The sequence below is a fragment of the Lygodium microphyllum genome, chromosome 4 (genome assembly GCF_053477565.2).
Source record: "Lygodium microphyllum isolate KBCC chromosome 4, Lygodium_microphyllum_v1.1.10, whole genome shotgun sequence".
Taxonomy (NCBI): domain Eukaryota; kingdom Viridiplantae; phylum Streptophyta; class Polypodiopsida; order Schizaeales; family Lygodiaceae; genus Lygodium; species Lygodium microphyllum.
Window position 1 is genome coordinate 174,828,891 of NC_141138.1, and position 24,059 is coordinate 174,852,949.

The 24,059-nt window shown below is 39.1% G+C and overlaps 1 protein-coding gene across 2 annotated transcripts; it reads left to right on the top strand.

Annotated features, from left to right (window-relative positions):
• Nucleotides 1-7,428: 7,428 nt before the first annotated feature.
• On the top strand, nt 7,429-19,210 carry LOC148037929 (nodulation receptor kinase-like). 2 transcript variants are annotated; one of them, XM_087676948.1, is made up of 11 exons: nt 7,429-7,786; nt 7,988-8,229; nt 8,321-8,468; nt 8,684-8,880; nt 8,989-9,215; nt 17,275-17,395; nt 17,478-17,546; nt 17,632-17,824; nt 18,212-18,344; nt 18,456-18,903; nt 18,983-19,210. In XM_087676948.1, exons 2-10 carry the CDS (start codon nt 8,160-8,162, stop codon nt 18,804-18,806), a joined length of 1,509 nt encoding a protein of 502 aa, XP_087533074.1. In that variant the 5' UTR covers nt 7,429-7,786; nt 7,988-8,159; the 3' UTR covers nt 18,807-18,903; nt 18,983-19,210. The 2 variants fall into 2 exon arrangements, with proteins under 2 accessions (XP_087533074.1, XP_087533073.1); XM_087676947.1 differs by having other exon boundaries at nt 7,988-8,468.
• The last annotated feature ends 4,849 nt before the right edge of the window (nt 19,211-24,059 follow it).

A 24,059-nucleotide genomic window follows, 5' to 3' on the forward strand; every position in this document is an offset into this window, starting at 1 on the left:
CTAAGAATTGTGCAACAAGCATCAAGGAAGTGCAAGCATTGGAATTGAAGACATGAGGACAAATTGAGTTCAACAAGGATTCATACACCATGTGAGCTTCCATCACAAGCCTTAGAGCTCAACTAATGACTATTATTGAGGAAGATGATCTATATGGGATTCTAGGAATGATGTGATGCATGTATTTCACAATTAAAAAAACCCAAAGATGTGTTTGTGAATGAGTTTAATTCTTATTTGTGGTGACAAAGGGTCTATGCTTTAAAAATGACATTAATGTTAAGCATCTCCACATAGCACAAAAGAAGACGCTAAAACATCTAAAATCAGGTTACACTAGTGTTGTTGCTATCATTTGCAATTGTGACAAAAGTTTATAATTTAAACTTATGAGAGATGTCTATAGAATATCATGATCAAGGAATTGAAAAAAAGGAGCCTATAAGGAGGACATGACAAACAATTATTGAAACACAATACCATTCTAGAAAGTCCCAATCAAGAAGTCCAAGGGGAAGCAATTTGCAACATTTCTAACATCAATAAAGCGACTGGAGAAGTAACATGTCAAGGGGACTTGAAGTAACATGTCAAGGGAATGCACTTTAAAATAGAATATTAGCTAATTTAAGGGAAAAGGACATGAAAGTTTAAAACTCTATTTGAAGAACCATCAAGAGAAAATCAAGTTAAGAAAAAGCATAATCAACAAAGGTAGTAACTAGACTTGATAAGAACCTCCCCCCCCCACAAAAAAAAAAAAGAGAGAGAAAGGTAGTAACTCCAAAGAGAAAAAAAAAGTATGGTTTGGTGATGTCAACTATATCCATTTGGATTTGAATGTGAAACTTTATGGCAATTTGATATCATAGAATTGTTCTAAGGAGCACTATAGTATGTCTCCCTTAATAACTTGCTTACAAGAGCAAGCTCTTAAAATATTGAGTCCACCTTCACTCCACCATATAATTCTGCCCTTACATTTAAATAGATGTGAATGTATTGGACTTGTATCGTAAATGTTGAAGTGTGCCATATAATTTTAGTATCTAACCCTTAGCAATTATATTAAACAAAATTGTTTAAAACCTAATAGACAAACATTTGATTACAAAATCACCAAACAATATTTTATCCATTGAGATACAAAAATATTCCTTTTGGAAAAAGCAAGCAAAAACACTTTGTACATTTAATGATTGTATCAGAATGTTAAGTGTTCCCTATGACTAGCTACCTTTGCAAGAGTTGTTTCATCTTTATGATCCTCACATTTGTACTTATAAGTCTAGATAGAATGCACCTACAAGCCGATATTCCTTTTTATGATAGTAATTAGATCAAGTTGTCTAATTGAGAACCTCCTTGTTTCTTAATGGACATGACTCGTAATCTAATATCAAAGCATTGTTAGATCTATTCTCAATAGTGATTGATCATGTTAATGTACTAGATAAATAACGTGCATCCAATTTCTATTTGTTTTGCAGCATTCAAACGTTTTGGAGTACTTATGGCAAACCTTTAAGTGATTGTACATTTGGATCATATATTGATAATACTTTAGACAATCCAAATTCACCGTTTCACTAAATAATATTGATCCATAAGTTAAAAAGGCATTAGGTTATACTCATACTATTCTATAAAAAGCATATTTCTTCTAAATTGACAATCTTCCTATGTTCAAAATATGATTAAATCTAGCCTAAAACTTAGTATATGCATAAGTGAGATGTATCATCTATCTTAATGACAAGTAGATTGGTGGCCCTAAATGCTTACAAGTAAGATATCTTGCCCTAAATGAAAAACAATGGGCATAATTAATGTTTGTTTTAAAAGTTCATTAATTCATTTAATTGTTTGGTTGAGAAGTATTAAACAAATGGCCAATTAGTAGCACACTAGTCATCAAGTTTGTAGTTATACAAAAAAACATGAATCACAAAATATGTAGTAACTTTTATTATGGATTTATTATACTAATTCTAGTCACGTCCACATAGTGGACATGAACCATGCATGTTTTCTCTCTAAATGTAACAAAGCAAAGGACATAATTCAAATTTCCAAGTCTTTTTTCATCAAAAAGCATGATTCACAAAATATGAAGTAACTTTTATTATGGATTTATTATACTAATTCTAGTCACATAGTGGACATGAACCACATATGTTTCCTCTCTAAATGTAAGAAAGCAAAGGACAGAATTCAAATTTCCAAGTCTTCTTTTAAATAAATGATTTGTCATTGTCCCTTAGTGTGTTGTAGTGGTCACTCCATGTCACCTCAAAATCATCTACACAAAAAGGTGTATGGATTAAAGTATGAGACTAAAAAGTTTCCTCTATTCACAAGGGCCTTTATTGAATATTTTTTTTCCTAATGTAGAGATATGTAATAACAAACATAAAATGGATACATCACAACTCTATGATTCTACATAGAGAAAATACTGTACAAAGCTAGCTAGTTTCACAAACAAAGCTTTGGTTGAGCCATGATGGTAGACAAAAGATAGTCTTCAAGTATCCAAGTGGATTGTATAATTTGTACTAACCATTACCTAACAAGTAGTCCTAAAACAGCCTATTTCCATGCCTTCACAAGAGCCAAGATAATAAGTCCTTTGATGGTATTCCAAGTGGAAAGAAATGTGGGATTCATCCTTCCTCTCACACCAAACAAAGTTTGCTTCAATGTCACATTATCACGAAACATCATTGACCTTGTTCCAATTTGCTCTTAAGCCCATACACTTTAAAAATATATGAAAAGCTATTTAGCTTGATGGCAGATTACAGAAAACTAGAGGGATTGGGGGCCATTTGCATAATTTGTTTGCAGTTTCAAACTTTTTGATAGCCACCCTCCATAAGAGGAGATTGATCTAAGCAAATGGTGTTGTAGACCATGTTTGGAGATCATGATCGTCATTGCATCCACTAACCAATGTGCATCTTTCTTCTTCCAAAACTCTTCAATTTGAGATTTGTTAGTGACAAACAATAGTCCCACTCTTTTACTTGTCTTTTTACCACTTGCAACTAAAATTCAAGGGTTCTTTCATGACGATATTGGATTCTAGACCTATCAACCTCCTTACTAGAAGTGACTTGTTGTGAACTCAAAACTTTTTAAGCAAAATAAAGTCCCTAATTTTTTTCTATGTACCATCCAAATAAGATTTGCAAAAAGGGAAGTTAGATGCAACAAATACTATCACTGAATGCAACATATGCTTCATCACAATCAACCTACCTATAGTAAAGAAGGAGGGAGGTTTTCCCAATAGGGCATTTTAACTTATGTATTTTTCTATAGCCAAAAGTATTTGTGTACCTCTTTTGAATATTAGTAAGTATGCAATTATTTGACATTTTTTTATACTTATATCTGCTAGCACCTTGCATTGTTTCCAAAATGTGGTATGCATAAACATTACATGAATTAGATGATTATATTCTTCTATTACAACTGATCTCTAACATGGAGTTTGATTTCCTCTCCTCTTAGTAAATAGTGGCCCGATTAACATTTAGGCTATTAATAAAGGTTTTATTATTTTTTGCCAGATCACTTAGAGTGAAAGACTTCTCTGTTTGAAAGAAGCAAGGAAAGCTTTTAATGACTATCGACAAGTTATAGCAAGGTCTAGATTTATGTAAAGAGAAAGTTTAGCAACATGTTTATTCTTGGATGTCCTAATAATGTGACAAAACTTAAATCAAATGCGCTAACAAGTTATTCAAGTATTTTATATAAGAGCCCAACTACCTAGCAAGGGATGTCACTCTTTGTCCACCATGCATTGGACTTTATAGAAGCTACTAGGTGCTATGCACCTGGATTCTCTCGGTGCTTTGCATTGATGTTTTCTTGGTGCTTTGCATAGGGGTAAATTGGTTTTTAATGATAATTGATCTAAACATTGTGGAAGCAAATTTAGTATCATACTTAAACATCCTTTAGCTTAGGGCACTTGTTTGTATCAAGATTAGTTTTCAATCTAAAAAGATTAGAATGACATTATAATGTTTCCACCTTTGCCTTGCAAAATCTATTCTCATTTCTTATAATAGAGTGGGTGATATCATCTTCAAAATGGATATCACCTAGTTAGTTATAAAGGTGATGCCATGGTAAGAGAGTTTAATATCAATTGTTTAATCTTAGCTACTATCAACCTTGATGTAATTTTTTCTAAATAAAGAACACAATTGACCACACTCATTGTTTCAAAGCAAAGAATAGTTGTTTTACATGCAAGTATATGCACATTAGTTAATAGACATTATTGCAATTGAAGTGGTTAAAATAAAACATCTTGTGTGTGTGTGTGTGTGTGTGTGTGTGTGTGTGTGTGTGTGTGTGTGTGTGTGTGTGTGTGTGTGTGTGTGTGTGTGTGTGTGTGTGTGTGTGTGTGTGTGTGTGTGTGTGTGTGTGTGTGTGTGTGTGTGTGTGTGTGTGTGTGTGTGTGTGTGTGTGTGTGTGTGTGTGTGTGTGTGTGTGTGTGTGTGTGTGTGTGTGTGTGTGTGTGTGTGTGTGTGTGTGTGTGTGTGTGTGTGTGTGTGTGTGTGTGTGTGTGTGTGTGTGTGTGTGTGTGTGTGTGTGTGTGTGTGTGTGTGTGTGTGTGTGTGTGTGTGTGTGTGTGTGTGTGTGTGTGTGTGTGTGTGTGTGTGTGTGTGTGTGTGTGTGTGTGTGTGTGTGTGTGTGTGTGTGTGTGTGTGTGTGTGTGTGTGTAGACATTTATTTGGTGGCCTTTGATATTTGCTAGTCCATAGGGGATTGAGAGCAATAATCACAAAGGAGGCCTTGAAGAGGCTGCTATGCATTCACATGACCATTAGCACGTGTGTGGCTGAGTTGTAGTAGAAGATGTTGTCACCCCTCATTGCTACTATCTACTTCAACTCCAACATTGTGCCCCTTCAATAAGCCATACTACCCCTACTTCTTCCATGCCTTGGACATGCTAGTAGACAATCAAAGCTCAACACTCCAAAGCAATAGACCATCATATTTAAACTCTCTTAGCAATAGAGAGTGAAAGAGTGAGAGAGGCAAATGCTTTGAGAGAGGTGTGAGTGAGAGAACCACTTGTGCAAGCATCACAAAAGTAGTTAGATGTGACAATGGACCTAGTAGCTTGGATGGCCTTATCGGAGGAGGCCTATCCAAGCTTTTTTGGGGTGAGGCATAGAGAGAAAGGGGGGAGGAGAGCCGAAGAGATGGGGAGATGGAGCACTACAAAACCACCAAATTCAAGGAGGTGGAAAGGTGCTTGTGGGCTTACCTAGACTTGAATCTAGCCCTAAAATATTTTTTTCATTTAAAGGCACCCTCTTTGATGAATAGAATCAAGTGTGTGCATTTGTCAATCTCTCTCTCATGGCTTCTTTTCACACAACACTCCTTCACTTTTTTAAGATGCTAAATAATGTGAGCATTTTGAATTAGCCCAAACATGCAACTCTCTGTGTTTGATCATTACTTTGTGCCAAGTATACATCACCCTTGATTTATCTTTATTAAGCATGGTTGCACCCACCACTTGGGGTTTTAGTACTAGTTGATTCCATCCATCATTAACATAAATCATAGCTAAGCTACATTCTATCGCATGCTTTGGTGATGTTCTAGTCTCCCACCATGGGTATGTGTTGGATTATTAGGTTGACCTTCTCATCCTTGACTACCATTCTTCCTCCATATGTTTCCATTGCCATCATTGATTGTGTGCATAGGTTGTCTCATTTATTTGTATCTCCAACAACTAGTATGCAAGTGACTCCTTTGCTTGTTAAGGTTGCCTCAATGATAATGTTTGAAATCTTCCTACTTGATCATGCTTGTTGGGCTCAACATCTTGCAAAGCTAGAGTGTCAAGTTTGCATTGCTTCAAAAACATTGCTACAAATTCTCATTTCCACAAGATAATGATAATCTTGAATGATGATCTCTTTGCATTAATCACAACAAATGATTGCATGAAAATTTTATTGAGGCTTTTTCTTTGTGTCCATCACACCTCCTTTTCCTTCATAGTCCTATGGTTTGTTATTTTTCTTGCCTTGTGAAGTCACCTCTTTCCCCTTCACAAATATTGAACTAAGGATTCTCCTTGGTGTATTTCTTTATTGTTTATTCCTTAGGGAAACCCCATTGTTTTTGACAACTTGCTTTAACCCTGATTTTTAAAAATTCACTACACAATGGTCTTTGTCACTTCAATAACAATGTCAACCTCCATCTCTTTACCTTACCTTCATCCACCCCACTCCATATTAGACCTGCTTTTAGAGGAGATACAAACAAAACATGTACCCAATTTTTTAGCTAGGGACTCAACCTCCCGTTCCAACCAATTAAGCAACAAAAATTGCATAAGCTTACTCCCATGAATCTATTAAATTGCCAATCTCTCTTGAAAGTAGATCCCATGAAAGCAAATAATAATGTATTGCATACAAATCTATATTGATGCAACGAAGCTTTCAATGCAAAGGTGTTACTTAACCATTTTGCAAAATCGTTGTGCTATTGATGTAAGATCAGGAAGGGTGATGAAGACATGGCAACATAGGAACGTCACATCTTGCTCTTTTACTTAAGAAAGCAATAATAGAATTTTAAAAGGAAAGAAGCTTGGCAAGCTAGATTCAATCAAGCCTTAGAAACAATGATAGGTTTTTCTATTCTGTGGGGTACATATTAGAGCTTGGGCATCATGGATGTAGATCTAATGGTGGCAAATTGTTTATGCATACCCATTTTTAAAGGAAGTTTGAATTCAATATATAGGTCGAATTTGTAATTTGCAATTATTCTATATGGTTCAAATTGTGTCGAAGGGATATTTGACTCAAACATAAAGATACATGCCCCCCCCCTTTGCCCCGTGTTCTAGCACGCCTTCTCTACACGAAGTCTTAATCATGTAGATAAAGGTGATCTCTGTCTCTCTCTTTGCCTTAGAAATTTGTAAATTGCTTCCTATTTTAGTGGTCTTGAGTTTGTTTGATGTGCTCAATGTGAATGCTTGACTCATGAGTCTTCTTATCCTCTTGGCTTGGTCTTTTGCTCCCTAGTGAGATGAATTTCAAGGTGATTCAAAGTATAGGTACTAGTCAAGGTCAGCAAGAAATTGTGGTTATGATAGGGCTATGCTCTAGACCAACATGTTCTTCTTAAAATCTTGTGAAGTTGAAAGTGAAGCAAGCCTCACTTGGTGCATTTTGCAACTTTCAATGCGTTTGAAAGTGGAGGCTGGTACTACATGAAAGGCGAGTGGTCCTAATGTAGCACAAGAAGAGAACAAAGAATGCATAGCTTTTGCCAACTTAGAGAGAGAGAGAGAGAGAGAGTGAGTGACCCACCGACTCCTTCACTTGTCCTCAAAACCTTTTATTTTGCCGGCTCTCTCTCTCTCTCTCTCTCTCTCTCTCACATACACACACGCTGTGGTGTCTGCGACTGCGTTCGCGTAAACGGTTTTATCATCTTCTGTATTCATTTTCTACGTACTTGTCGTTTCTCCGCTTGTTACCACGACGAGAGAGAGAGAGAGAGAGAGAGAGAGAGAGAGAGCGAGCTGCAGACGACTCCGCCTGGCAGAAGTCAATCTCCATGGATCGAGTTGAGAGCGCATTAGCTTGAATGATAGATAGATCGGGGAGCATGAACATCGTCGTTGGCCGCCTCGCTGCGTGGTGGATCTTTGCTCTCGTGACAGCTCCTTCGTCTTTCCTGGTTTCTGGCTCCTCGAACGATCAAGATCCAGGTGACATATATATTCCTAACGTTGTTAGGCTGTAATACGGATCGCTATTCAATATGTTCTGTCCGATCACCTGCTCTGAGGTTTAGATTTGCGCGTTAATGGAATGAGAAAGCAGATACTCTTAGAGATGCTGAGGATGGAGGCTTTCCTGTTCTGCATACTATTCTGGACATATCATCAAAGTCTTTTATTTTTCGGCAGGTCACTGTTCCCAAATACAGCTACTTTGTAACTCAAATTTGATTCCAAGGACACAGCAGTTTGCTGGAAATCTGCAGTTGCTCAACGAAGGCACCAAGGCCACCAACTTTCTAGTCAAACTTCATCCTGGTGGAGTCAGGATTTGTGGCACTTCCGATGCAACCGTGGGACAATGGTATTTGGCTCAGGGATCTACAAGGAATTTGAAGCTGGATGGATCAGATTTAAGGTTTACCTTGCAGGTTTCTACCTTCAGAAAAGTTTCCACATTAACGTATGGGAGTCCATCAATGTTTGGACTTGTCAACAGGTCGTTGACATGGTGCCTTGTAGGTTTACCAAAGCATACTGCCATCTCGAGAATCTCAGCCATAGACTTTGAGTCTTTGCAAGGCATCTCCTTGAGTGAGTTTCAACCCTCTGCAAAGTTCCGAAGACTACTGCAGGCAGGCAAAGATGGTCATCCTTCTTCAGGCAATGGGTAAAGCTGCATTCTCAGTTAACTTGCAAAGCTCACCATTTGCAAAGTAATATCTCCTATGATCAAAGCATGCATCTATGTAGGTGTTTACATGGTATATTCTGAATTTGAGGATGACAAGAAACCCTGCGACAACATTATATAGATTATGAGCATATGTTTATAAGTTATTGTACGAGGAAGGCTAAGCTCATTTAGTTCTCCCTTTCTATCAGGTTGACAGGTAATGAAGCCATGATGCCAAATATTCCATCCAAGCGTTATTGGTTGAAGATTTTGGTGGGTGTCTTTGTAGGAGGGTCCATTCTATTGTTTTTCCTTGTGTTGTTTGTCACTGGCTTCTGTCTCTACAAGAGAAAAAAAAGGCACATCGTCTTTGAGGTGAAGGAGTCTTCAAAACCAACTCCCATATGTAAGTTGCATTTGTGATGTTTCAAATTGACCTCTCTGTGTAATTTAGAAGCTGGATAATATGATTGCTCATGTATCTGAATTCTAAACTGTTGGACGTTTTTGCCAGACATAGCAAAGACTGTCCTGGAGTGTCAGGTGATAGAATTGAAATCAGTGAAAGTACAACAGTTCTCCCTGCTAGAGCTTAGTGAAGCCACAAATGCATTCAACACGAGAATAGGAGAGGGAGGGTTTGGTGCAGTTTATCATGGAATGCTTCCTGATGGTCAAGCAATAGCTGTGAAAGTGCGATCAGCAAACTCAATCCAAGGACAGCGCGAGTTTAAAACTGAGGTCAGCAGGCTGTATGACAGATGATTTATATGAATTGTTTATCATTATTTTGGGACAGGGATTTTGCATGTAGCTAGGAGATTAAAATTTCAAGTAGATGTGAAGTGCATATATTATCTAGCCTTTAAACCGTCTGAGTGGAGTTATTTTGCATGTGATTGTGGACCATGGTTCATAAAATACAATGTACTTGTGTTTGAGTACACTCATTAAAGAAGGTGAAATGGCAATCATTGGCAACACCCATAGAATCCTGCTAATCCTTGCTGAGGCATGAGCTAAGCTACTAGAGACGTCCACCTGTCCAACCATAGCCTCCTAGCATCCCAATAACATCAAGAGTTGCCCTTTGTGGAGCCTAAGGTTGGCAAAATCTTAGCTTGCACAACATGTATGTGTCCACATTATATCCTAGGCTCCTAATATAAGAGCTCTATCTATCTCTAGAAGCTCTAAGTGGCAAGTCTGACTCTCATCACTTTAATTGCACATGGCCTCTACATTGTGGATCTACCTAATACAATGGGTGCTTGCCCATCAGCCCAACTTGTGAATCTACATGCCTAGATTCAAGCTTCCCCAAACCTAAGAGCTAGACTCATGGATTAGACAAATCCATGCTAGTGTGTTCTTGAAAACATTTTCTATGCACTCTATAGACATGACACTAACACTAAAGTTCATGATGTTGCACTGTTGACAGCATCAAAGTGCCCATCTTTTGTTCAACTATCTTTTTGCCTAGTGTCTTTTATAAGTAGCCAAAGTCCATCCCTTTTGGATCTTGCCATGCATGAGCTAGTTGTACACCCCCTTAATGGTTGGTTTCTTATTTTTGTTGTTTTGCAAGCTATGCACATCTATTATGTGTACAGCAAAGCCCTAGAATGTTGTGTGAATTTGGGATTGTACATGAGACTAGCTTAAAGGCTTGGGGAAGCATTAGAGTTGGGTAGACAAACTGGGGAGTTGGGTTGGGATCATGATTACCCTAATGTGTAGCCACCAATTGTATAGGCAATGCTAGTTTTATTTATTCTTGTGTGTGAACACACCTTAGGCCTATATAATGAGGCCCTAATAGTGTACTTTCATCACCAATCTATCCCATAAACTTATTCTTTTTCATGTACGTGCAAGAGCTCTCTCTCTCTCTCTCTCTCTCTCTCATCTCTTTTCTCTCCCCATGGAGATTCACCCACCTTAGCTCCAATCCTATAGTGGGAGTAGGAAGATACTCGTGGTGGCTGTTTCACCAGTTGACACCTTTGTTGCCCTGGTAACTCCACCCAATCCTCCACATTGTGACCATTGTCTGCTTTTGCTCTTTGCCTTGTGTGAAGAATTCAACCCAACAGGGCTACCCTTAGCAAAAGAGGAGGAGGTTTTGCGCTTCTTGTTTGCCTACATGCCTTTCATCCTATTTGCCACGTCAAACTTTTTGCCTCGATCTAATGTGTGATCTCTCTTCCCTTGTCACAATGCATTTGCCTGACATTGCCACTCACTTCAGCCCATCTCATCACATCTTCAACTTTACCACACGTCCAGCTTGGAGTGTTGCACTTGCTGCATCAACACCACCATGTCAACATCACGAGCTCCCCCATCGATTTGGCCAAGCATGCTAGATGCCATTGCTCATTCCATATCTGATAGTGACCCCAACGAGTCACCTACCACTTTCATTAAGACTCTTAATGTCTCTGTTCAATTATTGTCTTTAGTAGGCAATAATAAAAAGATATAATTTCATAATGCATTTTAATTTAAAACAGAATCAATCAATAAATAACGTGTTTGGAATTGGACACTGGCCATGCTATTGCATGTGTCAAGATCTTTCCAACACATCTATTTTATTTGTGGTGTAATCTGCCAGGTTACTGCCATAAAATATTTGCAGTTTTTTTTTTGTATGATTCTACTAGGAGTTAAGTTGCAGGAGGGTTGTGACCACTTTACCCATGACCTCTAAGTTGAGCTTAAAGGCTATACCTAAGTATACAATATTTGGTTATGTGCCAAGTGCCTCTGAGCCATGTTGGCTTTTGATTAGCTCTGAGCTATGCACACGACACACCACCCCTTTGAATCATATTCTCTAGGTTGCTAATCTTGTCGATAGATCATGTCATGACCATCCTCATATTGCATCTTTCTCATTTATGTACCTCCTTTTTAGAACCATCGTATGGGATTAGACATTGCCTCTTTAAGGTAAGACCTTTCCATTTACCTTTTTCTCTTAGCAAAAGAGGAGGAGGTGTTGCGCTTCTTGTTTGCCTACATGTCTTTCATCCTATTTTCCACGTCAAACTTTCTGCCTTGATCTAATGTGTGATCTCTCTTCCCTTGTCACAATGCATTTGCCTGACATTGCCACTCACTTCAGCCCATCTCATCACATCTTCAACTTTACCACACGTCCAGCTTGGAGTGTTGCACTTGCCGCATCCACACCACCATGTCAACATCACGAGCTCCCCCATCGATTTGGCCAAGCATGCTAGATGCCATTGCTCATTCCATATCTGATAGTGACCCCAACGAGTCACCTACCACTTTCATTAAGACTCTTAATGTCTTTGTTCAATTATTGTCTTTAGTAGGCAATAATAAACAAATATAATTTCATAATGCATTTTAATTTAAAACAAAATCAATCAATAAATAATGTGTTTGGAATTGGACACTGGCCATGCTATTGCATGTGTTAAGATCTTTCCAACACATCTATTTCATTTGTGGTGTAATTTGCGAGGTTACTATCATAAAATATTTGTAGTTTTTTTTTGTATGATTCTACTAGGAGTTAAGTTGTAGGAGGGTTGTGACCACTTTACCCATGATCTCTAAGTTGAGCTTAAAGTCTATACCTAAGTATACGATATTTGGTCATGTGCCAAGTGCCTCTGCGCCATGCTGGCTTTTGATTAGCTTTGAGCTATGCCCACGACACCACCCCCCCCCCCCCCCCCCCCCCCCCGCTTTGAATCATATTCTCTAGGTCCCTAAGCTTGTCGATAGACCATGTCATGACCATCCTCATGTTGCATCTTTCTCATTTATGTACCTCCTTTTTAGAACCTTCGTATGGGATTAGACATTGCCTCTTTAAGGTAAGACCTTCCCATTTACCTTTTTCTCTTACATGTCACAGGTTTAGTCACCCATGACTTGAAGGAGGGTTTGTTAGTTTTATTTATTCCTGTGCAAGTGTGTGTTAAAGGTGTGAATGTCTTTTACATCTCCCAACATTAAATAAGGGTCAAAGGTTTGGGGGAAACCCTAGGCCTTTAATGAGGCCCTAAGTATTGTACTTTTATCACGAATCTATCACATCAGCTTATTCTCTTTTTGTGTACGTGCAAAAGCGCTCTCTCTCTCTCTCTCTCTCTCTCTCTCTCCACCATGGAGATTCACCTACCTTAGCTCTAATTCTATAGGTAGCTGCCCGATTTAGGGTAAGTGTCTATGTTAACTGTATATAAAAGGAATCATATTTTGTTGTGCTAGTTACAGTCTTTGAGATGGAGGGAGCTCTCAAGTCATGATTGGTGGTATGGTACGTGGAGATATGCTACGATTTACAAAAGAAAACACTGAGTATGTCCACAAGTCTCAAGGGAGACTAGTCCAATAGTTGATGGCTCTTGTGGGAGTGGGCTAAGGAAGGAGTGTTGGAGAGTTTCGTGTTTTGGTGAGGCATTGTGAGTGCAACAACCACCATGTCAAGGCTGAAGATGATGAGGATGCAGTAGACTGGAGGTGAGGATGATGTAAATGCAGCAGCTGTGGGTGAGTCAATGCAGTAGACTGATGTGGAAGGCTATGAAGGGCAGCAGGATGGAAACCAAAACTCAGCAAGTCTTTGAGGTTGGAGAAGGTAGATGCAGCAGTGTGCAGCCTGGCCACAGTCTCGGATGCCAAGTAGTGATGTTGGAGATGAAATGCGGCAGTAGGATGAACCTCTGAGTGCTGCACAGCAGAAGGGTGGCCTGTTGTGATGCAACGTTTTGGAAGGCTATGAAGGGCAGCAGGATGGAAACCAAAACTCAGCAAGTCTTTGAGGTTGGAGAAGGTAGATGCAGCAGTGTGCAGCCTGGCCACAGTCTCGGATGCCAAGTAGTGATGTTGGAGATGAAATGCGGCAGTAGGATGAACCTCTGAGTGCTGCACAGCAGAAGGGTGGCCTGTTGTGATGCAACGTTTTGGAAGGCTATGAAGGGCAGCAGGATGGAAACCAAAACTCAGCAAGTCTTTGAGGTTGGAGAAGGTAGATGCAGCAGTGTGCAGCCTGGCCACAGTCTCGGATGCCAAGTAGTGATGTTGGAGATGAAATGCGGCAGTAGGATGAACCTCTGAGTGCTGCACAGCGATGCAACGTTTTGGATGTCCTCTAGGTGATGAACAGCAGTAGCATGGCCTGCTCAGTGGAAATGCAGCTGTCCAGAGGTCGTACATATCAGGGTGGCAGCTGGAGTCTGACTGGTAGGGGCTGGAGCAGTTGCAGAAGATCTGGAATGAAGGCACAGCAGCTGGAATGGGCAGATTGTGAAGAATTAGGATGCAAGGGATGACTGAATATGCAAGGGATGCAAAAGGGGTACAAGTGACCTAGCACACTCTCTATTTATAGAGATGGAACCAAGTTCCAACCACAGTGTGTGGTTTTGCTTATGGGACACCAAAGCACACTGAATGCATTTGAGTTTTGGGGTGGTTTTATGAGATACTGAAGTTTTAATTTGTAAAACACCTTTTTCAGCTTAAGATCCCCTCTCAGCCCAAAAATGGGAACCAAGAGGGACCGCCACGTAATGCTCGTCACCCCATTTACCTTTTAAAATTTCCACCCCAAAGTAGCCAAGGCATTGGTCAATGGGTCCATAGTGGCTGCCCAAAACTTACCAAGTTTACAAATGTGATGGTTCCTTGGGAGCCGAAGGGGCCACCCCAGAGAGGCCAAGGCATCAAACAAAGGATGCATGTTGGTTGCCTAGTGGCCTATCAGGACCTGCAAAGGTGATGCATTGATCACTTTGAACATTTTTTCTTGTGAGTTTGTGTCCATTAGGGAAAAGGGATGGTTGACTTGCAAATCACAAAATAGAGAGCATGTATGTGGCCATCCACAAGGATGTGGATGATGAAGTAAGGGTAAAGAGGCATGTAGTAGGTGGAGATTGCTTGGAATTTGATGTGAAAGGGGTCCTTGTGGGTGCTTTGTACAATGAGATGCATAAAATAATGCTACACAATGCTCATTTAGCAAGGTGCCACTTGGATAGTGTCCCTCATCGGGAAATTTTTCACTTGCCCAAGCACCCTTTTACAAAGATGACGATCATGCAATGCAAAGGGTAGGTACAATAGGGAAGTGATGCTGATGTCAAGGACAAGAAGATAATGCCAAAACTTGAAAAATACCAATAGAAACCTCCTCTCAAGTCTAAATCATGGATGTTGATACTGAAGGAGCTCGATATTGGTCTTTGTGTGGTGCCAACAACCAAGATGAAACGATGGAGCCGAATTTAGCTTGATAATGAAGTTAGACAAAGAGTTGGAAGTGCGGTGTTAGTAACCAAGATGAAATGATGAAGCCAAATGTAGGGTGATGATGAAGGTATTGGAAGAGCTGGTAGGAGAATCAGCCATCTTGGCACTTGGAACATGGCCATCATACTCGATCTTGGCACTTGGAACTGCTAGTCAAGAATCACGAAGATAATAGTCCAACATGCTATTGGACCTAGTGGATGAAGAAGGAAGACATGCAACCTCCTAGTTAGAAAGCTGCAGGGAGAATCAGCTACCTAGGCAGTTGGGTTGTGCTTATACTATTGAGAAAGATGGCTCTGATGCTAATCAAGTTACGTAGATGTGCTTGAAACTCCATGGTAGGAGATGGCTCTTGTGCTACAGCAAGGCAAGAACTCAAAAACCATGTCTTCAGCCTAGGTAGGACCAGTAGATACTTGCAATTTTAGACATGAATTGAAATACAAAACCTAGCATGTAAATACTAGAAGAGAAATTAGAACTTGCCAAGCATGTCATCATACTCTAGTGAAATGGGTTTAAGTTATGATGATACCCCACAATGTGAAGGTTCACAAAGCATTGGGGGAAATACAATGCCTGATCTTGGAATAAGCACATGGCATGGTAGCTGATGACCAGCAAGGAGATGGAGATGATGATTGGTAAGGCTCAATTGAGGACAGCAATTGATATCTTTGCCCAATTGGTGAAGGATCCTTGATTCATGCAATTTTTGAGCTCTCTGAAGAAGAACAGCAAGGGAAAGAAAAAAGATGTCATCCTCCAGAGCTTTGGGATTGCATGAAAGTTCCGAAAGAAGAGCCACCATAGCCTCAAGAGGCACCCAATGTTGGTAATCACCAAAAGCAAATGATATGAGTGAGGCAAGCTATGCAAATGCAAGGCCATCTTGATAATGCCAATCCAATGAGTTTTGGACAGCAAGGCATGCATGCAAAAATTGAGTTTGCATCTAGGTTACTATATGCTAACATTATTTCTGCCATTGGGATCACTATGCGATGTACTAGGCACCGTGAGTCAGTATGCAAATGGGTATGGTTTGCACCTAGGTTGTGATGCAAATACATTGGCAAGGCATGTATGAGACATGGATGGTATGCAATTTACATTTGCAGATGATGCAAGAGAAGTACATTTGCCTAAGTTACATGTGGTTTGCAGGTGATGTTTTCTTTATACGGGTATCATGTGGTACATCATTGCTATGCTCAGTTCATGTATTACTTTGCCTAGGTGGTTAGAACAATGTTGAGTTTGACATGTGGATGCATCCCTTATGGTCATGACAATGGCTATGATTCATGTGTGTGGATCATAACTAGTTCAAGTGGTTGGAATTTCAGACATGCAAAAGGACACAAGCATGGTTAAGCAATAGGTGCACATGTCATTTGAGTATGATGCCAGCATATATTTCCAATAGTAATTGATACCTTTGTGTCACATTGTACTGCAATCAAGGATGATTGCAAGGATTTAAGGAGGAGCTCTGTTGTGAGGACCAAATTTTTAACTTAGTTGCTCTTTGGATACTTAAATTGGGATACATAAGTTGTGCACATTTGAGATGCAAACATGAGATTAAGTTAAATGTGTGTCATAGTGACAAATAATCCTAGCCTTTGCAGTAGGGGAAAATGGCAGAAGTTGTGATAGATAGCTGCTAGTGGGGATTCGGGTGATTGTGGGTGTGATCAACAAGGCATTTGCAGGTGGCACATCTAGAAGTGATGGGAAGAAGAAGCAGCAGGGGAAGAAGGGAGATAATGAGGAGATAAACAATGATTTATCTGATCAGTCTGCAAAGAGTCTATGCCAAATTGCTGTAAGGTTTTGTTTGGTGCTTTTGAGAAACCCACCTACCCACCATCATCATCATCATCACCACCACCACCACCACCACCACCAAAACACTGGCCCCAGCCACATGATGTGCAGTGATGATAATGAATGCATTTACCAAGTGTCATACAAATATTCTTAACATCCAGTGCTTTGGTAATAGAACACAGTAATCCCTTGGTCTGTAGTCTTATCTTTCTCTATCATACAAAGCTTACTTTGGGATGTCAAGCAGCCTTGTTGCACAACTGACGCGGATTGATTGCATGGTTAGGTGTGCATAGAATGCCTCATTTAAAAGGATATTACTGACTGCTGTGAGGTGGTTGTACGAGATAGTGAGGCCAGGGTGACAACAATGAAACAGTGGAGATCTCAGCTATTATATATTTTGCAAAATATTATTTTGCGTTGGATTGTTTAGTATCTGACTTAGGTGATGATGGAAGGGGGGAAGTGCTAACAGTCTGCTGAGGAAGTGATGTTATATCGACTTATGCTACTTGCAATTTTGTTTCCATAAAACTTAAAAGAGTGACCTGTGATTTCTTGTACAGTGTTTATTTTATTTGCTGTCAAAATCTTTTTGTTGTTTTGACCTGAATAAAAGAAAAGTGACTTGCATCATTTTCTGCTTAATCAGCTGGATCTGCTATCTGGTGTACAACATGAGAACCTGGTTCCACTGATTGGGTTTTGCCCAGAGCAACAGATACTAGTTTACCCATACATGTCCAATGGTTCTCTGCAGGATCGTCTTTATGGTAAGAATGATTACGGTCTTGGTAGGTTGATTAAATTTAGCAACTGTTATTTAAATGTTCAATCATAAAACTGTCTTAACAGGAGAAGCTTCTAGGAGGAAGCCGCTAGACTGGATAACAAGGCTCAATATAGCACTTGGGGCAGCTCGGGGTAATCTCAATTTTATTGCTCTATAATAACAAACTGCCTCCATGTGATCAAGGAACCGGTTTGTGATTGTTTGGCTTTGTCACAGGTTTGCATTTCCTTCATAGCTCAGCAGGTGTAAGGTGCATCATACACAGGGATGTGAAGTCAAGCAACATTTTACTGGATAACAGCATGGTGGCTAAAGTAGCTGACTTTGGCTTCTCAAAATATGCACCGCAAGAGGGAGACAGCATGGTGTCCTTGGAGGTTCGAGGCACAACTGGTTATCTAGATCCCGAGTAAGATAATGGCAGCATATGTATGGACGATATTGAAATGCATTTGTGCTTGCATAAGTAGTGGATGTTTGTATGCATGGTGCTTGTGCATTGTATGTACCAGTGCTTGCATAAGTAGTGGATGCTTGTGTGCATGGTGGTTGTGCATTGTACGTGCCAGGGATGGTTGAGTTTTGGAGACTGCGAGTCAGGTTCCTCTTGATTGAGGATGTATCACGTTCAATGCTCGAATCAATTCGTGAACTAAGCTGTCTATGTCATTTGTCTGTTTCATTTTTTAGAGGTTGAGATCCCATGACTTTATAGAAGCTAATTCTCACATCTACTACCATGCATCTGAGTTTATTCTTGGTGTCAACAACGACTTTGTGGTAAAATCTGCTGCAGGTATTACTCGACACAACAGCTTACAGTGAAGAGTGATGTATTCAGCTTTGGGGTGGTTCTGCTGGAAATAATTTGTGGGCGTGAACCGCTGAATACTCACCGACCTAGACCAGAGTGGAGTCTAGTTGAATGGGTAATATTCTTGTGTGCCATCAAGAACTTATCTGTTATGACTGCCGTGGTGGCCAGCAAAGCAGTTAGTTTCATATTGTTTACAAGGCTTTGGTAAACCTTTGGAGTGCAGGCCAAGTCTTTTGTTCAAGAATCCGATATCCAGGCCATTGTAGATCCAGCAATCAGCATGAGCTATACTCCTGAAGCCATGTGGAGAGTGGTTGAGATTGCAATAGCGAGTGTGGAGCCAAGAGGACTTCATCGACCCACTATGGAAGACATTGTCAGAGAACTAGAAGACTCTCTGATTATTGAAAATAATGCATCACAATACATGGCCTCTATGTCAATCGAAAGTTTAGCTTCAGGTCGTCTGTCTGTGAGTGATAATGCCAAACCACCTCCCATGCCTCTCTTTTACCAATTTGACCCATCCCCTGTCTTTTCTGAGACAATGGTGGAGGCACCTGATCCAAGGTGAAGGTCTTCGTTATATCAGCCAGCTAATTTCAGGTCTTCACAAAGAATGCTGCACGAAAGCTCTAATCCCAGAGAGGAAACACGACAATATGAGTGAGGTTAGTTGGTTGTCATGGTTCTGGACTCATCTGCTTTCACCGTTTTTCAGTTGAGATGACTCATTCTTTGCTTGTGCAGTTTGCTTTGCAGCACAGCTAGTCTTTTAAGTCAGGAATGCCTATGCTTGGTGGATATGACATTTGATGGTGACATCCATGTACAGAGCTCGTTGAAAAAACATGTCACACGCACACACACACACACACACACACACACACACACACACACACACACACATGTATATGTGTATGTCTCCCCATATTCTGTACTTGTAAAAATATAAAAATGGGCTTACTGTGCAGCACTTACCTTTCACAGGCTCACCAAGAAAACCAAACATGTCTTGCCCAGCACACACATTCTCTCTCTCTCTCTCTCGCTCTTGCTCTCTCTCTCTCATCGTGTACTTGTCCGACATGTGAAAAGAGATGTTTTCTGCGAAAATCAGTAGTTTGAATTACCTCATAGAAGTCTCATGTATGCCATGTGGCTCTTGATGAGCAAGTGCAAAAGACTTGAGTGATTTGATGCCATATTGTTGATTTATGGTGTCATGCTCTCTGTTAATGTTTAATAAACACAGGGAGAATGCTTCAATTACAATTCTCATTGCTTAGCATGCAAGACTTGTAGAATAGTGTGCCCATTTAATGAGGTTGTAGAGGATGGATGTGGATATTAGGAATAAGGGGGATGAGTTGGCTTAATAGTGGGGTCCTTTAATTTCACCGATTGTGACCAATTTGTGTCACACCAAGAAGCCATGGTTGTAGCGGTTTCAATGACAGAACTCACAAGTCTTTTGTCTTTGAATTGCCATGTATCCTCTTCCATTACTCATGAAGTATACAATACTCGTCCAAATCATAGTGTCTCTTATGTGGATAGCATGACTATATGGTGGTTCAATATACCAAGAGATGATGCTACCTATCAGTTTTCATCAATGACTAGGTTCACATGATTGTAAAATCTACTGTGACAATCTTGCCAAGGGTGGTCCCAAAATGAGATAAGCATGACTCCCTTGTCTATTCTTGTATCCATAGGTTGGGCCTTTGTTTGCAACATTTGTAATGCCACAATTTTAAGACTTTGTTGTGCATGAAGCACCCTCAAGAGGGTTCTTCTTTGTACCGCCTGAGCTTCAGGGCAGTCCCATATATTATATCTATGTCTCCTTTGGTCCACATCTAAAATAGGATTCAATCACTTCCATAATCAGTTGAAATTGCTAATTGCTGCGTTCCTTTATGTTAACAACCATAGAAAAAGTGAAACTTTTCTAGAAAAAGTGAAACCTTTCTAGGTTTAAAGCTATCATGCAGTCTTCTCTAGAGCTTTGTTAAGAAAGCTAGTGAGATGCGTTGTGCAATCCAATTGTGAGTTGTTGGCATCACTCTAACCTTACTCATGTGGATCCTCCTCCCCAATCTATTGATGTATATAGAAAAGGGGACATCCTTAGATGTCTCCATCAAGGATCACACCAAACTCCTTAGGGTTCCATTGTAGTTATTGGAGAGGCCTCTTATCTACTATCATGCATGTCATGAGGTTTGGGTCTAAATACCAACTCTTGTCACAATGAGCCGCAATCCTAACCTTTTATTGAGAGTCCTATGAACTCCAATCAATCCAAATTCTCTTCTTTTGAGTTTATATTTTCACGTATTGAAGAGGTAAATGCTCTCTCCATTGTTAGTACCTCTACGAGAATAATGTCTCCTCTAGTAAAGAGCCCAATTCATATTTGAGGGTGTTTATATTAATCCACTTTATGGATATGACCTCCTTGATACTCTCAAGTAAGTCTTTGTCCTTTCAAATATTGTGAAGCCTCTAATCTTTGTGCTTGAATTGGTAGATTAAGAAAGGAAGATCATTCCTTGAGTATATAAGCTATTTTTGAAAAGGGCCTCCTCTAAATTGTTTTTTTATCTATTTGGTGGTGGGGCCTATCTTTGTCTTGTGTAGTTGATTGAAGAGAATTTGCCCCATCTTTTCTTAATAGTGGTTGAAGTAATTTGGTGAAGTCTTATAGATCTTTGATCAATTGTGGATAATTAGTATGTACAAATTTGACTTCAAATCTTCATATGCTGTAGCATAGCTTTGTTGAAAAATCTAGTTAACACAAAGATGCCATGATCCTCCAATAGGAGCGATAGTCTCTTGTTTCCATGTCGATAACTTCTTTCATAGCTTCTCACATTGTTCACACCCCTCACAAAAAGCCTCACCAGCAATAATTTGCTATCATTGTCCTAGTTTATGATTACCAAACCAAACCTATATTTGGATTGAATGGTAACATTTAGGGCTACTTCAGCCCTTGCTTGGCTTTTATCTCCACTTGATCAAATGAGATTCTTGATGACGTGCTTCACTTTGTTAATGTGTGAGCTAGAGAAGGCATATATACCACACGGTAAACAACACCATGCCTTGGTTTTCCATTAGAAGAAAAAGCCTATAGTCTTTATATTGATAATGTCTTTCCATGACTCCTCCCTTGGAAGAAGGCCCCTTATAGCAAGCTCATCAACACTTTGCTTTAATTGTCTAGGTCTTTGATGTCCAAACCACCCCTAGAGCTAGTTTGAATGATAATAATCTATTTAGCTTTGTTGGTTGGCCAATAAGTTTGATAGACAATTTTGTTGTTGTAACTTATGAGGCTTACATGATTTAACACAAAAGAAGCGACTCATTTTCCGTTTTACTTGACCACAATGGTCTAGAACACATTGAATTGGTTTTCTTTAGTTTATATAATGTTGCACATAGTATTAATATTAGTGAGGTAAAAATGGGCAACATTATTTCTACTTTCAACTTTAGAGGCATACTATTGGTTCATGCTTATTCATATTGGATTTGCATGACAACCTTAAATCTACTTGTTTAGATGTGTCGAAGTCCTTGCACTTCGTCATGGCTTGCATTCATGTTATAATGTTCATTTGATATTTGGAAACTTTGGTAGTGCTATAAATTATTACAATAACTAAAAACTAATCAACTAGAACTTGAGAAACCAATGAAAACTCTTATGGTACTACATTATCTTGCTCTTCGTATGCATGCAATAATTCAAGTCAATTGGGACTTAGTAAATACATGTAGTTGGAATTTAGTGAAGGTTGCAACAAGATCTATGTGCAAACCATTAAGACTTTGTGCATAGCTTTTGATCCATTCTTAGATAGTAAGTTGGAAGTTGAGTTAAGGAATGATAAAAAAGCACATGAAAATTATGCCAAAACAAATCCTTGCAATATTGAAAGACAACTCAACCTAGAGCTTCTCTAAAATAGTACAAAGATAAACATAAGATCCAAATCCAAATGAGGGTTTCTTTAAATAGGTGCTTATGTAAATTGAGAAAGAGACAATATTGTTGTTGGTCAAAATAACACTTTCAAGAACCTCTTGCATGGCGTGTGTGCACGCATGTGCATGCACATGCATGCACGCACGCACACACGTGCGCACACGCACACGCACACACACACACACACAAATGCAATACTAATAGAAAACTTACTTTAGAACTTGCTTATAGTATTAGTAGAAATACAAATACAAAGAGGAAAAGAGGGTTCTAATTTGAATGTGAGTTTCTCTTTTAATATACTTGAAATTTGAGAAATAGGTTGAAAGATTGAGAAAGAGAGAAAGTGAAGAAAATCAAGAAAAAAGTGAATTATTTTGCTATTTTCAAGAAAAAAGATAAATTAAATTGAGAAAGAGAACTTATATCCAAAATAATAAGTTTCCACTAGAATTGTTTACTTTTCTAGGTCTTAATACTAGTTATAACATGTCGCATCAAGTTTTTCAATAAGGTGTCTATTGAAAAGAAAGAAAAATGGAAAAACAGAGAGAATAGAAAAAATGGCATTTTTTCTTATTTAATATTGATTTGGACCCAAACTTATAGAAAATCAACCATTTAATGAAGTTGGATCCCTTTATCTTTTTATCTAGCTCAAATTTGATTAGCAAATTAATCCAAAAACAACTTGGTCCTTTTTTCTTCATTTTTGGCCCTAACGGCTAAGTTAGCCTCAAGCTCTTGATTTTGGACTTTACTTATTCTCTTGGCAACCTTGAAAACATAAAAACCATAAGTACCACTAATCACCTCCATCAAATAGCCCAACCATGTCATGCCATCTTGATACCAAAAAAGGGGCCACCAAAGATGTTTTATATTTTGCAAGGCCTTAACTTCAATAGCCTAACACAACACTTTTTTATATGGTTTTTTAGTAGCTTACTAGAAACCACAAAATATAATCATCATGTTCAAATTTCTCCAATAGTAAATTGAGATTCTAAGGCGTCTGTTTTGTTTGGTTAGTTGGCCTAGCTACTAGTAAATACCACATTATCATTCCCAACAAAACCATCCCCCATGAGCATTACCACCATAACCATCCTCGAAGATCTTATGTACCAACACTTCTTCAACAAAATGACCACCATTGATGCCCAAATGTACCATGGAAAGTGCTACTACTTAAGTTGGAACACATTAGCACAATGTATCATAGCAAAATTCTCTATGGAAACACTTCTTCAACAAAATGGCCCCCATAGATGCCCAAATGTGCTATGAAAAGTACTAATGCTCAAAGGGGAACACATTAACACAATATGCCCTAGAAAAGTTCTCTATTCCAGCGATTAATAAGAACATGAAGTATCTTTAGTTTTTTTACAACTATGTACAATCAATAGTGACACCGAGGAGCAATCTAGCAAACCAACAAACATCAATAGTAATGGCATTCAAATCACTTGTTGCTAGTTTATTGAGGCCACGTGAGCAAGAGTTTATGAGGCCCTTATTGAAATTCAAGAAGGCTATTCTTTATTTTTTCTTTTAATAATGAGCTCTTTTAATAGGCCCTCTTGTTTAAGGCTACCTAAGAAGCATAAGGAATACTTTTGGGGCCACCCTCGATTTCCATTTTTTCCAAAAATAGCAAGCATGATGTCCATGTGGCCTAGAAAAGAGGAAAGCACCTCCCAATCAACTAGTAGTTGAACCCTCACAGGATTTAACTTAATCAAGCCTAAGAGCATGTTGTTATCATTGTAAATTTTCTTGCAAACTTAATTAGCACAAGTATTTTAATGAGGT

What these genes read in the sequence shown, in the direction of transcription:
- LOC148037929 (XM_087676947.1), top strand. Translation starts at nt 7,663, where the DNA reads ATGATAGATAGATCGGGGAGCATGAACATCGTCGTTGGCCGCCTCGCT. An exon ending in TCTGCAGGATCGTCTTTATG is followed by an intron (nt 17,396 to 17,477) that starts GTAAGAATGATT and finishes CTGTCTTAACAG; the next exon opens with GAGAAGCTTCTAGGAGGAAG. An exon ending in AGCACTTGGGGCAGCTCGGG is followed by an intron (nt 17,547 to 17,631) that starts GTAATCTCAATT and finishes GCTTTGTCACAG; the next exon opens with GTTTGCATTTCCTTCATAGC.